The 14,655-nt window shown below is 52.1% G+C and overlaps 1 protein-coding gene across 1 annotated transcript in view; it reads right to left on the reverse strand.

Annotated features, from left to right (window-relative positions):
- Positions 1 to 4,551: 4,551 nt before the first annotated feature.
- Positions 4,552 to 14,655, reverse strand: part of ska2 (spindle and kinetochore associated complex subunit 2) — a 29,063-nt gene continuing 18,959 nt past the window's right edge. The window contains exons 3-7 of the mRNA XM_079247883.1: positions 9,751 to 9,927; positions 8,757 to 8,810; positions 5,052 to 5,094; positions 4,830 to 4,953; positions 4,552 to 4,742 (exon numbers count right to left, since the gene is read on the reverse strand). Of these exons, the coding sequence (XP_079104009.1) occupies positions 4,616 to 4,742; positions 4,830 to 4,953; positions 5,052 to 5,094; positions 8,757 to 8,810; positions 9,751 to 9,927 (525 nt within the window). The 3' untranslated portion in view covers positions 4,552 to 4,615. The remainder of the gene's footprint in view (positions 4,743 to 4,829; positions 4,954 to 5,051; positions 5,095 to 8,756; positions 8,811 to 9,750; positions 9,928 to 14,655) is intronic.

The following is a 14,655-nucleotide window of genomic DNA, read 5'->3' on the forward strand; positions in this document are numbered from 1 at the left end:
GACCAGGAAGGAAAAACCTCCATCGGGACCAGGACCAGGAAGGAAAACCTCCATCGGGACCAGGACCAGGAAGGAAAACCTCCACCAGAACCAGGATCAGGAAGGAAAACCTCCATCGGGACCATGAACAGGAAGGAAAACCTCCATCGGGACCAGGAAGGAAAGCCTCCATCGGGACCAAGACCAGAAGGAAAACATCCGTCAGAACCAGAACCCGGATCAGGAAAGAAAACCTCAACCAGGACCAGAACCCGGAAGGAAAACCTTCATAATAAACCAGGACAAGAACCAGGAAGGAAAACCTCCATCGGGACCAAGACCAGGAAGGAAAACCTCCACCGAAACCAGGATCAGGAAGGATAACCTCCACCAGGAAGGATAACCTCCACCAGGACCAGAACCAGGAAGGATAACCTCCACCAGGACCAGAACCAGGAAGGATAACCTCCATCAGGACCAGAACCAGGAAGGATAACCTCCACCAGGACCAGAACCAGGAAGGATAACCTCCACCAGGACCAGAACCAGGAAGGATAACCTCCACCAGGACCAGAACCAGGAAGGATAACCTCCACCAGGACCAGAACCAGGAAGGATAACCTCCACCAGGACCGGAACCAGGAAGGATAACCTCCATCAGGACCAGAACCAGGAAGGATAACCTCCATCGGGAAAAGGACCAGGAAGGAAAACCCTCCGTCAGAACCAGGACCAGAACCTTTAGAACCTGCTGCAGCATGAGAATGCAGTTCTGATGGGAGGCTCAGCGCAGATCCAGATGTTGGTCTCGGGGCTGCAGCTGCATGTTTAGAGAAAGCATTTATGGATGTAACGATGAAGAGGAGATGAATCTGTGAGGATCCTCCTCAGCAGAACCGACGCTGCAGCATTGAGGCCAGAACTTCTCTGGACCAGAACAAGCAGCATGTGACGGATTAGAAGACGTTAAACATCAGGAGAAGCCAGACGAGAATCTTCATGTCCTTCAGACGTCATGTAGACCACCTATCCTACTGTCAATTCAACAAGTGTTGCACTCAACACACCAAGACAAGAGGAGAGCCATAGACATCATATATACGTAGACGCCTGAATGAGCACTGGAGAACCAGCGTCGCCGAAGTATTGGATGGGTCTCTGCCATATTGGATGGGTCTCTGCCATATTGGATGGGTCTCTGCTTTCGAGTCTTGCTGCAGAGTAAACGTAGTTTCCCCACATAACTGTTTTCTGTGGAACAACACGTATATATTACACACAAAACACTCTTCTACATAACTGGTTTATAAATAATGTTACAGTGAATAATCTACTAAATGATAAATTTTACTCCTATGACATGTTTATGGAAAAATATGATATTGATGCTTCACAAAGAGAGTTTTACATGGTAGCATAATTACCTCCGCCAAGGAGGTTATGTTTTTACCGCTTTATCTGTTTGTTCAATTCAATTAAATTCAATTCAACTTTATTTATATAGCGTCAAATCACGGCAATGCCATCTCAAGACGCTTTACAGACAGAGGGGAAAACATAATGAAAGCCAATTCATAACAGCCTATATAAGGAAACCAACAGATTGAGTTGAGTCCAACTCAATCTCCAATCCTGAGCAAGCACACTGGCAACAGTGGGAAGGAAAAAACTCCCTTTTAACAGGAAGGAAACCTCCGGCAGAACCCGGCTCAGGACAGGCAGCCATCTGCCTCTGCTGTGTGGGGGGAAGAGGACAGAAAGACAACAGACAACAGGAACTGCTACTCCCGGCCAGGGAGACCTGCTGAGACAGGAGACATACATGTTAATGATGCAACACTGTTATGGGGGGGGGGGGGGGGGGTAAAAGAGAGAGATAAAGAGAAAGAAGCTCAGTGTATCAGGAAATGTCCCTCAGCAGTCTAAACCTAGAAGGAAAATTTAGCTCTGAGTTTTTCAGATCCAACGAGAATTAATTCATTCTTATCTGAGTTTAAGAGGAGAAAATTTCTAGACATCCAAGTCTTTATGTCTATGAGACAATTTTGTAGGCTATTGGGCTGATTTGTTTCATCTGGTTTAAAGGATAAGTATATCTGAGTATCATCTGCATAACAATGAAAGTTTATTCCATGCTGTCTAATAATTTTGCCTAAAGGGAGCATATATAGCGTGAAGAGTACTGGTCCAAGTACAGAACCTTGAGAAACTCCATGACTTACTGTAGTTTGGGAGGAGGACTTGTCATTTACATGAACAAACTGAAGTCTATCAGATAAATATGATTTAAACCAGCTTAACGCTGTACCTGTAATTCCAACCACCTGTTCTAGTCTCTGTAACAGAATGTTATGATCGACTGTATCAAATGCAGCACTAAGATCAAGCAAGATAAGTACGGACACAAGTCCTTTGTCTGAGGCCATAAGAAGGTCATTAGTAACTTTCACCAATGCTGTCTCAGTGCTATGATGAGCTCTAAATCCTGACTGAAACTCCTCGCATAAATTATTTCTGCTCAGGTGGGCATGTAGCTGAGCTGAAACTATTTGTGTTCAATATAACTTACAAAGTTATGGACGGATTTTCATGAAATTTTCAGGACTTGTTGGAAATGTGAAAAAGAACTGATTTAACTTTGGTGGTGATCCTGTCATGGTTGTTTCCCAGCAGTACCTGAAGGCATCCTCAATGGCTGATTTGCTGATGCATTCCACCTGTGCCTCTCCCTACTGAAGCAGCAAGCTCAGGACTGCTGATTGTCAGAGTTCCTCTGTCTGTCTCCAACCTCTATTATCAAGCACCTGCTCTCCTTACCTTTCTCCTTAGTCCAGAGTACCTGCCTGCCCCAGCATTTTCCCTTTTCCTTGTGAGTCTTCCTGGAAAATTGGAACTTCCTCTCGGACTTGAACTGTCCTCAGAGTCTCAGTCTGTGTGCCACTCAACTAACCTCCCCTGTCGTCTTCAGCCGCACCCGGTTTGGAAAAACCTTACAGGAAGATTCTTCAACTGGAATCGGTGTTTCAGCCTCTAGCTATTGTAAATAAAATCTTGAACCAGATCCTGAGGTTTTGTGATTCTTTTGGGTCCCATTTTCTGAGTCGTCACAGATCCGGATCACCGTTTGGATCCAGGAACTTTTTAAAGGCCATGGCAGAGGTCTGCCCTTTGTAACAAACCAAAGTGAGAAAAATCAAGTAAAAATTAAGTTATTGTGGTTGGGCCTACATTTTACAAATGCATTGGAGGCACATGGAGACCCATCCAAGATGGCGACGCGATGAGACAGCTTGTAGCAGCAGCGTGATACTACGCGGTGTCTCTGTATTGTAGTGTTTGGAGCAAACATAGCCGCAAAGGCTCATGGGTATTGAGTTGGTAACAATAGTTCTCTAATCATTGTTACCAAGTAAGTTCAAGTACTGTTAATGAATTACTTTCATTCATGGTTAGGTTCATGTTAGGTTTGGCTGTTTAGTCATGGTTTCACTTTTGGCACATGAGTCTTGGAGGTTGTAGCTGGACACACCTCCCCTCCCCTCTTGTGTGTGTGTGGTGGGAAACAAATGACTTGAAGCTAGAATCATTACTTGTGTTTTGGCTGTTCATTACAGTATATATGATGCCTATAAGGAGAGCCGCTTTAAAGAAAGCCACGCTACGTATCCTGCTACGTTGCCAAATCAGTAACATTCAGCTTCTTAGCAAGGAATGGTTATCCTAAATATTACACGAAGTAACGGCATTCTTATACAACAGTATGTGGTGAAAATACAATAATACCTCCAGAATGTGGGCATTTCTTTTTCATTATATATACGGAGCTACCGACGGAGCAGCTCTGTGGTGGAGTTCACTGCAGCTGAAATCAGCCAGAACTGGCAACTCTGACAGGGTCAGTTAGGGCCGTTAGGACAGCAGAGTTTCTGCAAGCAGCCTGCAGCTCTTGTTGTGGAGAGAACTGCAGCGTTGAGGATCATTATGACTTGTTTACATGCATTTTCAGAAAGCCAGAGGCTGCTTCACGAGCCGCATACAGGTGCTGGAAGGACGAGCCAACAGCAGATATGTGGACGTCCACCGTGTGCAGCAGCGTCATCGGCAGGAAATCATGCAATGAGAAATGGTCCACAAAGCTATATTTCTTTTACAATGCATTACTTTTTTATGTAATTAACATAAAGTCCGATGTCTGAAAAACATCCAGACTGCTGCTTTCATATTTAGCGTCCATTTTCCTTCCACTGTAACGCTGTTCCTGGTTCCTCATCAGGCGTAACTTCTCTCATTCCCAGTACTAGTTTACCAGTTACTGATCCAGCTGACTGGTATGAACCCAGCTGGCCTCCTGATCCAGATTTACACTCTTCTGCAGGGACCTCACGCGTAGTTCTGCTGTTGGACTTCATGCGTTTGGGTTCATCTCAGCAGGCAGAAGCAAACATCTTGGCAATAACAACTTAATATTTTAATCTGATTTAGTTCCAGACATTTTAAAAGAGAATATTTATTGTTACATGAATATATAGAAATAAATGTTTAACACTGAGGTTACAGAGGAAACCGCTGTCGCTTCCTCACATCTAAAGGTTAAATGAACCTGCAGAAAGGGTGAGGTAACCGTCTGGAAGCTGCTTCAGGGCAGCAGGCGGACGTGGCCCCTCCCATCCAGCGCCACCAGCCCAAGGTGCTGCAGGACCTTCAGCTTGGCGTCGCTCACGCTGACCTTCAGCTGCTTCATCCTCTGCAGGCTGAGCGACCCGCTGCACCCAGGAAAAGCAGAACAAAGTCCTGATGGGAACGATCCACGTGAGCAGGAATGGTCCGTTTCTGGACCGGCTTCCACCAACCTGCTCAGATGCTGCTGCAGCTGCTGGTAGGAAGCTCTCAGCTCGGCCAGCTTCACGTTGCAGCGAATGTCCAGGGGAACCGCTTCCAACATGGCGGCACTCAGCTCGCCGTCCTCGGCTCTTCCTGTGGGAGGGAAACTCATCAGGCTGACGTTGGCTCAGAATCTGACCCGGTTCCGTCCGATCTGATCCGGTTCCACGCAGACCACATCACACACTCACTTTCTGGTTGCTGCTGGTCAGCTGCCGTCGTCCCTGGAGACGTCTGAAAGACAAGATGGCCACCGCAGAGATCAGCTGACTGCGATCAGTTTTAGCTTTTACAGCTCAGGCGATGATGATGATGAAGAGACATGAAAGAACATCAAACCAAGAATTCTACCATTCAGTGGGATCCCAGTATGAGCTGGTACAGACCTCCTCTGTCTCCAGAGACCTCCTCTGTCTCCTCCTCTAACCTGTCTGTCTCCAGAGACCTCCTCTGTCTCCTCCTCTATCCTGTCTGTCTCCAGAGACCTCCTCTGTCTCCTCCTCTATCCTGTCTGTCTCCAGAGACCTCCTCTGTCTCCTCCTCTATCCTGTCTGTCTCCAGAGACCTCCTCTGTCTCCTCCTCTATCCTGTCTGTCTCCAGAGACCTCCTCTGTCTCCTCCTCTATCCTGTCTGTCTCCAGAGACCTCCTCTGTCTCCTCCTCTATCCTGTCTGTCTCCAGAGACCTCCTCTGTCTCCTCCTCTATCCTGTCTGTCTCCAGAGACCTCCTCTGTCTCCTCCTCTAACCTGTCTGTCTCCAGAGACCTCCTCTGTCTCCTCCTCTATCCTGTCTGTCTCCAGAGACCTCCTCTGTCTCCTCCTCTATCCTGTCTGTCTCCAGAGACCTCCTCTGTCTCCTCCTCTAACCTGTCTGTCTCCAGAGACCTCCTCTGTCTCCAGAGACCTCTGTAGCAGAGACCTCCTCTGTCTCCTCCTCTAACCTGTCTGTCTCCAGAGACCTCCTCTGTCTCCTCCTCTATCCTGTCTGTCTCCAGAGACCTCCTCTGTCTCCTCCTCTAACCTGTCTGTCTCCAGACCTCCTCTGTCTCCTCCTCTATCCTGTCTGTCTCCAGAGACCTCCTCTGTCTCCTCCTCTATCCTGTCTGTCTCCAGAGACCTCCTCTGTCTCCTCCTCTATCCTGTCTGTCTCCAGAGACCTCCTCTGTCTCCTCCTCTAACCTGTCTGTCTCCAGAGACCTCCTCTGTCTCCTCCTCTATCCTGTCTGTCTCCAGAGACCTCCTCTGTCTCCTCCTCTATCCTGTCTGTCTCCAGAGACCTCCTCTGTCTCCTCCTCTATCCTGTCTGTCTCCAGAGACCTCCTCTGTCTCCTCCTCTATCCTGTCTGTCTCCAGAGACCTCCTCTGTCTCCTCCTCTATCCTGTCTGTCTCCAGAGACCTCCTCTGTCTCCTCCTCTATCCTGTCTGTCTCCAGAGACCTCCTCTGTCTCCACCTCTATCCTGTCTGTCTCCAGAGACCTCCTCTGTCTCCTCCTCTATCCTGTCTGTCTCCAGAGACCTCCTCTGTCTCCTCCTCTAACCTGTCTGTCTCCAGACCTCCTCTGTCTCCTCCTCTATCCTGTCTGTCTCCAGAGACCTCCTCTGTCTCCTCCTCTATCCTGTCTGTCTCCAGAGACCTCCTCTGTCTCCTCCTCTATCCTGTCTGTCTCCAGAGACCTCCTCTGTCTCCTCCTCTAACCTGTCTGTCTCCAGAGACCTCCTCTGTCTCCTCCTCTATCCTGTCTGTCTCCAGAGACCTCCTCTGTCTCCACCTCTATCCTGTCTGTCTCCAGAGACCTCCTCTGTCTCCTCCTCTATCCTGTCTGTCTCCAGAGACCTCCTCTGTCTCCACCTCTATCCTGTCTGTCTCCAGAGACCTCCTCTGTCTCCTCCTCTATCCTGTCTGTCTCCAGAGACCTCCTCTGTCTCCAGAGACCTCCTCTGTCTCCAGAGACCTCCTCTGTCTCCTCCTCTAACCTGTCTGTCTCCAGAGACCTCCTCTGTCTCCTCCTCTAACCTGTCTGTCTCCAGAGACCTCCTCTGTCTCCTCCTCTATCCTGTCTGTCTCCAGAGACCTCCTCTGTCTCCTCCTCTATCCTGTCTGTCTCCAGAGACCTCCTCTGTCTCCTCCTCTAACCTGTCTGTCTCCAGAGACCTCCTCTGTCTCCTCCTCTATCCTGTCTGTCTCCAGAGACCTCCTCTGTCTCCTCCTCTAACCTGTCTGTCTCCAGAGACCTCCTCTGTCTCCTGCAGTCAGGTGAAGAAACAGCAGGAGAAGCTGAACAAGGTTGCAGATGGTGTCAGCCTGCTGAGACCAGTTTTCTCAGATTCTTCAGCACCTTTCTAACACCAGCTCGACTCAGAAGAGTTCCTGTGTTGTGGGAAACATCCTGCCTCATTCCAGCACCAAAAACATCCCAACCTTCTGAACCCAAATACTACAGACCAGCCAACATCTCACGTCATCAGAGTCTTTAAGAGACTGGATCTAAATAAGCAGGTGAGCACCGTTCAGGACACATTACAGTGGTTTTCTTCTAACAATCAAACAAACGAGGCAGAACGCTGTCAGAACATTTCATTTCAGTCAGCAGGTCCAGGGTTCTTCAGCAGGTCCAGGGTTCTTCAGCAGGACCAGGGTTCTTCAGCAGGTCCAGGGTTCTTCAGCAGGACCAGGGTTCTTCAGCAGGACCAGGGTTCTTCAGCAGGTCCAGGGTTCTTCAGCAGGACCAGGGTTCTTCAGCAGGTCCAGGTTTCTTCAGCAGGTCCAGGGTTCTTCAGCAGGTCCAGGGTTCTTCAGCAGGACCAGGGTTCTTCAGCAGGTCCAGGGTTCTTCAGCAGGACCAGGGTTCTTCAGCAGGACCAGGGTTCTTCAGCAGGTCCAGGGTTCTTCAGCAGGACCAGGGTTCTTCAGCAGGTCCAGGTTTCTTCAGCAGGTCCAGGGTTCTTCAGCAGGTCCAGGTTTCTTCAGCAGGACCAGGGTTCTTCAGCAGGTCCAGGGTTCTTCAGCAGGTCCAGGGTTCTTCAGCAGGTCCAGGGTTCTTCAGCAGGTCCAGGTTTCTTCAGCAGGTCCAGGGTTCTTCAGCAGGTCCAGGGTTCTTCAGCAGGACCAGGGTTCTTCAGCAGGTCCAGGGTTCTTCAGCAGGACCAGGGTTCTTCAGCAGGACCAGGGTTCTTCAGCAGGTCCAGGGTTCTTCAGCAGGACCAGGGTTCTTCAGCAGGACCAGGGTTCTTCAGCAGGTCCAGGGTTCTTCAGCAGGTCCAGGGTTCTTCAGCAGGTCCAGGGTTCTTCAGCAGGTCCAGGGTTCTTCAGCAGGACCAGGGTTCTTCAGCAGGTCCAGGGTTCTTCAGCAGGTCCAGGGTTCTTCAGCAGGACCAGGGTTCTTCAGCAGGACCAGGGTTCTTCAGCAGGTCCAGGGTTCTTCAGCAGGACCAGGGTTCTTCAGCAGGACCAGGGTTCTTCAGCAGGACCAGGGTTCTTCAGCAGGTCCAGGTTTCTTCAGCAGGTCCAGGGTTCTTCAGCAGGTCCAGGGTTCTTCAGCAGGACCAGGGTTCTTCAGCAGGTCCAGGGTTCTTCAGCAGGACCAGGGTTCTTCAGCAGGACCAGGGTTCTTCAGCAGATGCAGGTTTCTTCAGCAGGTCCAGGGTTCTTCAGCAGGACCAGGGTTCTTCAGCAGGTCCAGGTTTCTTCAGCAGGTCCAGGGTTCTTCAGCAGGTCCAGGTTTCTTCAGCAGGACCAGGGTTCTTCAGCAGGACCAGGGTTCTTCAGCAGGTCCAGGGTTCTTCAGCAGGTCCAGGGTTCTTCAGCAGGTCCAGGTTCTTCAGCAGGTCCAGGGTTCTTCAGCAGAAACCTGGACCTGAGTCTGGATAAAAAGATGTGGGGATGAAGGCGTCTCACCTCTGAACCCAGCAGCGCAGCAGCCTCCTGCTCCGACTCGGTCAGGGAAGCAGCCTGGAAACAGAGTGGAGAGTTTACAGAGACGGAACATGCAGGATGTCTAACATGTTCACAACAACGTCTCCGTTTAAACATCAGAGATGCACTTTATGTTGGGAATGAAATACATGTTGGTTTATTTATATTTACAGTCCTGACTTTTCTGGAACCGAGGTTGGATGTTCTGTTTACTTCCCTCCCAGTCCCTCCCAGATTCCTCCCAGATCCCTCCCAGATTCCTCCCAGATCCCTCCCAGATCCCTCCCAGTCCCTCCCAGATCCCTCCCAGATCCTCCCAGATCCTCCCAGTCCCTCCCAGATCCCTCCCAGATCCTCCCAGTCCCTCCCAGATCCCTCCCAGATCCTCCCAGATCCTCCCAGTCCCTCCCAGATCCCTCCCAGTCCCTCCCAGATCCTCCCAGTCCCTCCCAGATCCCTCCCAGATCCTCCCAGTCCCTCCCAGATCCCTCCCAGTCCCTCCCAGATCCTCCCAGTCCCTCCCAGATCCCTCCCAGTCCCTCCCAGATCCTCCCAGTCCCTCCCAGATCCCTCCCAGATCCCTCCCAGTCCCTCCCAGATCCCTCCCAGATCCTCCCAGTCCCTCCCAGATCCTCCCAGTCCCTCCCAGATCCCTCCCAGATCCTCCCAGTCCCTCCCAGATCCCTCCCAGATCCTCCCAGATCCTCCCAGTCCCTCCCAGATCCCTCCCAGTCCCTCCCAGATCCTCCCAGTCCCTCCCAGATCCCTCCCAGTCCCTCCCAGATCCCTCCCAGTCCCTCCCAGATCCTCCCAGTCCCTCCCAGATCCCTCCCAGTCCCTCCCAGATCCTCCCAGTCCCTCCCAGATCCCTCCCAGTCTGTGTGTGTGTGTGTGTGTGTGTAGGTGTGTGTGTAGGTGTGTGTAGGTGTGTGTGTGTGTGTGTGTGTGTTCAGGCGGAAACCTAACAGACTGCTACCTCCACACCAGAAGTGTCATGGCAGACTCTGACCACATCCGTGACGTTTCTGATGTGGTTCAGGATGGTATCCATGGAAACGTTGTGTGCGGTGGCGATCTCCTTCACCTCAGTACACAACGTGGAGTGTTTGGACTTGATTGCCTTCAGGTTTTCCAGCATTACTGCAACGTTCTCCTGCAGGGAAACATGCAGATTACCTCAGTCTGGGATCCAGTCAGTCTGGGATCCAGTCAGTCTGAGGTCCAGTCAGTCTGGGATCCAGTCAGTCTGGGATCCAGTCAGTCTGGGATCCAGTCAGTCTGAGGTCCAGTCAGTCTGAGGTCCAGTCAGTCTGGGATCCAGTCAGTCTGGGATCCAGTCCGTCTGAGGTCCAGTCAGTCTGAGATCCAGTCAGTCTGGGATCCAGTCAGTCTGAGGTCCAGTCAGTCTGGGATCCAGTCAGTCTGGGATCCAGTCAGTCTGAGGTCCAGTCAGTCTGAGGTCCAGTCAGTCTGAGATCCAGTCAGTCTGGGATCCAGTCAGTCTGAGGTCCAGTCAGTCTGGGATCCAGTCAGTCTGGGATCCAGTCAGTCTGAGGTCCAGTCAGTCTGAGGTCCAGTCAGTCTGGGGTCCAGTCAGTCTGAGGTCCAGTCAGTCTGGGATCCAGTCAGTCTGGGATCCAGTCAGTCTGGGATCCAGTCAGTCTAGGATCCAGTCAGTCTGGGATCCAGTCAGTCTGAGGTCCAGTCAGTCTAGGATCCAGTCAGTCTGGGATCCAGTCAGTCTGGGATCCAGTCAGTCTGAGGTCCAGTCAGTCTGGGATCCAGTCAGTCTGGGATCCAGTCAGTCTGAGGTCCAGTCAGTCTGGGATCCAGTCAGTCTGAGGTCCAGTCAGTCTGAGGTCCAGTCAGTCTAGGATCCAGTCAGTCTGGGATCCAGTCAGTCTAGGATCCAGTCAGTCTGGGATCCAGTCAGTCTAGGATCCAGTCAGTCTGGAATCCAGTCAGTCTGAGGTCCAGTCAGTCTGGGATCCAGTCAGTCTGAGGTCCAGTCAGTCTGAGGTCCAGTCAGTCTAGGATCCAGTCAGTCTGGGATCCAGTCAGTCTGAGGTCCAGTCAGTCTAGGATCCAGTCAGTCTGGGATCCAGTCAGTCTGGGATCCAGTCAGTCTGAGGTCCAGTCAGTCTGGGATCCAGTCAGTCTGAGGTCCAGTCAGTCTGGGATCCAGTCAGTCTGAGGTCCAGTCAGTCTAGGATCCAGTCAGTCTGAGGTCCAGTCAGTCTGGGATCCAGTCAGTCTGAGGTCCAGTCAGTCTGGGATCCAGTCAGTCTGGGATCCAGTCAGTCTGGGATCCAGTCAGTCTGGGATCCAGTCAGTCTGAGGTCCAGTCAGTCTGAGGTCCAGTCAGTCTGGGATCCAGTCAGTCTGAGGTCCAGTCAGTCTGAGGTCCAGTCAGTCTGGGATCCAGTCAGTCTGAGGTCCAGTCAGTCTGGGATCCAGTCAGTCTGAGGTCCAGTCAGTCTAGGATCCAGTCAGTCTGGGATCCAGTCAGTCTGAGGTCCAGTCAGTCTGGGATCCAGTCAGTCTGAGGTCCAGTCAGTCTGGGATCCAGTCAGTCTGGGATCCAGTCAGTCTGAGGTCCAGTCAGTCTGAGGTCCAGTCAGTCTGGGATCCAGTCAGTCTGAGGTCCAGTCAGTCTGAGGTCCAGTCAGTCTGAGGTCCAGTCAGTCTGGGATCCAGTCAGTCTGGGATCCAGTCAGTCTGAGGTCCAGTCAGTCTGAGGTCCAGTCAGTCTGGGATCCAGTCAGTCTGAGGTCCAGTCAGTCTGGGATCCAGTCAGTCTGGGATCCAGTCAGTCTGAGGTCCAGTCAGTCTGAGGTCCAGTCAGTCTGAGGTCCAGTCAGTCTGGGATCCAGTCAGTCTGGGATCCAGTCAGTCTGAGGTCCAGTCAGTCTGGGATCCAGTCAGTCTGGGATCCAGTCAGTCTGAGATCCAGTCAGTCTGGGATCCAGTCAGTCTGAGGTCCAGTCAGTCTGAGGTCCAGTCAGTCTGGGATCCAGTCAGTCTGAGGTCCAGTCAGTCTGGGATCCAGTCAGTCTGGGATCCAGTCAGTCTGGGATCCAGTCAGTCTGAGGTCCAGTCAGTCTGGGATCCAGTCAGTCTGAGGTCCAGTCAGTCTGAGGTCCAGTCAGTCTGGGATCCAGTCAGTCTGGGATCCAGTCAGTCTGAGATCCAGTCAGTCTAGGATCCAGTCAGTCTGAGGTCCAGTCAGTCTGGGATCCAGTCAGTCTGAGGTCCAGTCAGTCTGGGATCAAGTCAGTCTGAGGTCCAGTCAGTCTGAGGTCCAGTCAGTCTGAGGTCCAGTCAGTCTGAGGTCCAGTCAGTCTGAGGTCCAGTCAGTCTAGGATCCAGTCAGTCTGAGGTCCAGTCAGTCTGGGATCCAGTCAGTCTGAGGTCCAGTCAGTCTGGGATCCAGTCAGTCTGAGGTCCAGTCAGTCTAGGATCCAGTCAGTCTGAGGTCCAGTCAGTCTAGGATCCAGTCAGTCTGAGGTCCAGTCAGTCTGGGATCCAGTCAGTCTGAGGTCCAGTCAGTCTGGGATCCAGTCAGTCTGAGGTCCAGTCAGTCTGGGATCCAGTCAGTCTGAGGTCCAGTCAGTCTGGGATCCAGTCAGTCTGAGGTCCAGTCAGTCTGAGGTCCAGTCAGTCTAGGATCCAGTCAGTCTAGGATCCAGTCAGTCTGAGGTCCAGTCAGTCTGGGATCCAGTCAGTCTGAGGTCCAGTCAGTCTAGGATCCAGTCAGTCTGAGGTCCAGTCAGTCTGGGATCCAGTCAGTCTGAGGTCCAGTCAGTCTGGGATCCAGTCAGTCTGAGGTCCAGTCAGTCTGAGGTCCAGTCAGTCTGAGGTCCAGTCAGTCTGGGATCCAGTCAGTCTGAGGTCCAGTCAGTCTGGGATCCAGTCAGTCTGGGATCCAGTCAGTCTGAGGTCCAGTCAGTCTGAGGTCCAGTCAGTCTGGGATCCAGTCAGTCTGAGGTCCAGTCAGTCTGAGGTCCAGTCAGTCTGGGATCCAGTCAGTCTGGGATCCAGTCAGTCTGAGGTCCAGTCAGTCTGGGATCCAGTCAGTCTGGGATCCAGTCAGTCTGGGATCCAGTCAGTCTGAGGTCCAGTCAGTCTGAGGTCCAGTCAGTCTGAGGTCCAGTCAGTCTGGGATCCAGTCAGTCTGAGGTCCAGTCAGTCTGGGATCCAGTCAGTCTGAGGTCCAGTCAGTCTGAGGTCCAGTCAGTCTGAGGTCCAGTCAGTCTGAGGTCCAGTCAGTCTGGGATCCAGTCAGTCTGAGGTCCAGTCAGTCTGGGATCCAGTCAGTCTGGGATCCAGTCAGTCTGAGGTCCAGTCAGTCTAGGATCCAGTCAGTCTGAGGTCCAGTCAGTCTGGGATCCAGTCAGTCTGAGGTCCAGTCAGTCTGGGATCCAGTCAGTCTGAGGTCCAGTCAGTCTGAGGTCCAGTCAGTCTGAGGTCCAGTCAGTCTGAGGTCCAGTCAGTCTAGGATCCAGTCAGTCTAGGATCCAGTCAGTCTAGGATCCAGTCAGTCTGAGGTCCAGTCAGTCTAGGATCCAGTCAGTCTGAGGTCCAGTCAGTCTAGGATCCAGTCAGTCTGAGGTCCAGTCAGTCTGGGATCCAGTCAGTCTGAGGTCCAGTCAGTCTGGGATCCAGTCAGTCTGAGGTCCAGTCAGTCTGGGATCCAGTCAGTCTGAGGTCCAGTCAGTCTGGGATCCAGTCAGTCTGAGGTCCAGTCAGTCTGAGGTCCAGTCAGTCTAGGATCCAGTCAGTCTGAGGTCCAGTCAGTCTGGGATCCAGTCAGTCTGAGGTCCAGTCAGTCTAGGATCCAGTCAGTCTGAGGTCCAGTCAGTCTGGGATCCAGTCAGTCTGAGGTCCAGTCAGTCTGAGGTCCAGTCAGTCTAGGATCCAGTCAGTCTGAGGTCCAGTCAGTCTGGGATCCAGTCAGTCTGAGGTCCAGTCAGTCTGAGGTCCAGTCAGTCTGGGATCCAGTCAGTCTGAGGTCCAGTCAGTCTAGGATCCAGTCAGTCTGGGATCCAGTCAGTCTGAGGTCCAGTCAGTCTGGGATCCAGTCAGTCTGAGGTCCAGTCAGTCTGGGATCCAGTCAGTCTTAGGTCCAGTCAGTCTGAGGTCCAGTCAGTCTGGGATCCAGTCAGTCTGAGGTCCAGTCAGTCTGGGATCCAGTCAGTCTGAGGTCCAGTCAGTCTGGGATCCAGTCAGTCTGAGGTCCAGTCAGTCTGGGATCCAGTCAGTCTGAGGTCCAGTCAGTCTGAGGTCCAGTCAGTCTGGGATCCAGTCAGTCTGAGGTCCAGTCAGTCTGGGATCCAGTCAGTCTGAGGTCCAGTCAGTCTGGGATCCAGTCAGTCTGGGATCCAGTCAGTCTGAGGTCCAGTCAGTCTGGGATCCAGTCAGTCTGAGGTCCAGTCAGTCTAGGATCCAGTCAGTCTAGGATCCAGTCAGTCTGAGGTCCAGTCAGTCTGGGATCCAGTCAGTCTAGGATCCAGTCAGTCTGAGGTCCAGTCAGTCTGGGATCCAGTCAGTCTGAGGTCCAGTCAGTCTGAGGTCCAGTCAGTCTGGGATCCAGTCAGTCTGAGGTCCAGTCAGTCTGGGATCCAGTCAGTCTGAGGTCCAGTCAGTCTGGGATCCAGTCAGTCTGAGGTCCAGTCAGTCTAGGATCCAGTCAGTCTGGGATCCAGTCAGTCTGAGGTCCAGTCAGTCTGAGGTCCAGTCAGTCTAGGGTCCAGTCAGTCTGAGGTCCAGTCAGTCTGGGATCCAGTCAGTCTGAGGTCCAGTCAGTCTGAGGTCCAGTCAGTCTGAGGTCCAGTCAGTCTGGGATCCAGTCAGTCTGAGGTCCAGTCAGTCTGAGGTCCAG

The sequence above is a fragment of the Telmatherina bonti genome (genome assembly GCF_933228915.1).
Source record: "Telmatherina bonti genome assembly, chromosome: 10".
NCBI classification, from domain to species: Eukaryota; Metazoa; Chordata; class Actinopteri; order Atheriniformes; family Telmatherinidae; genus Telmatherina; species Telmatherina bonti.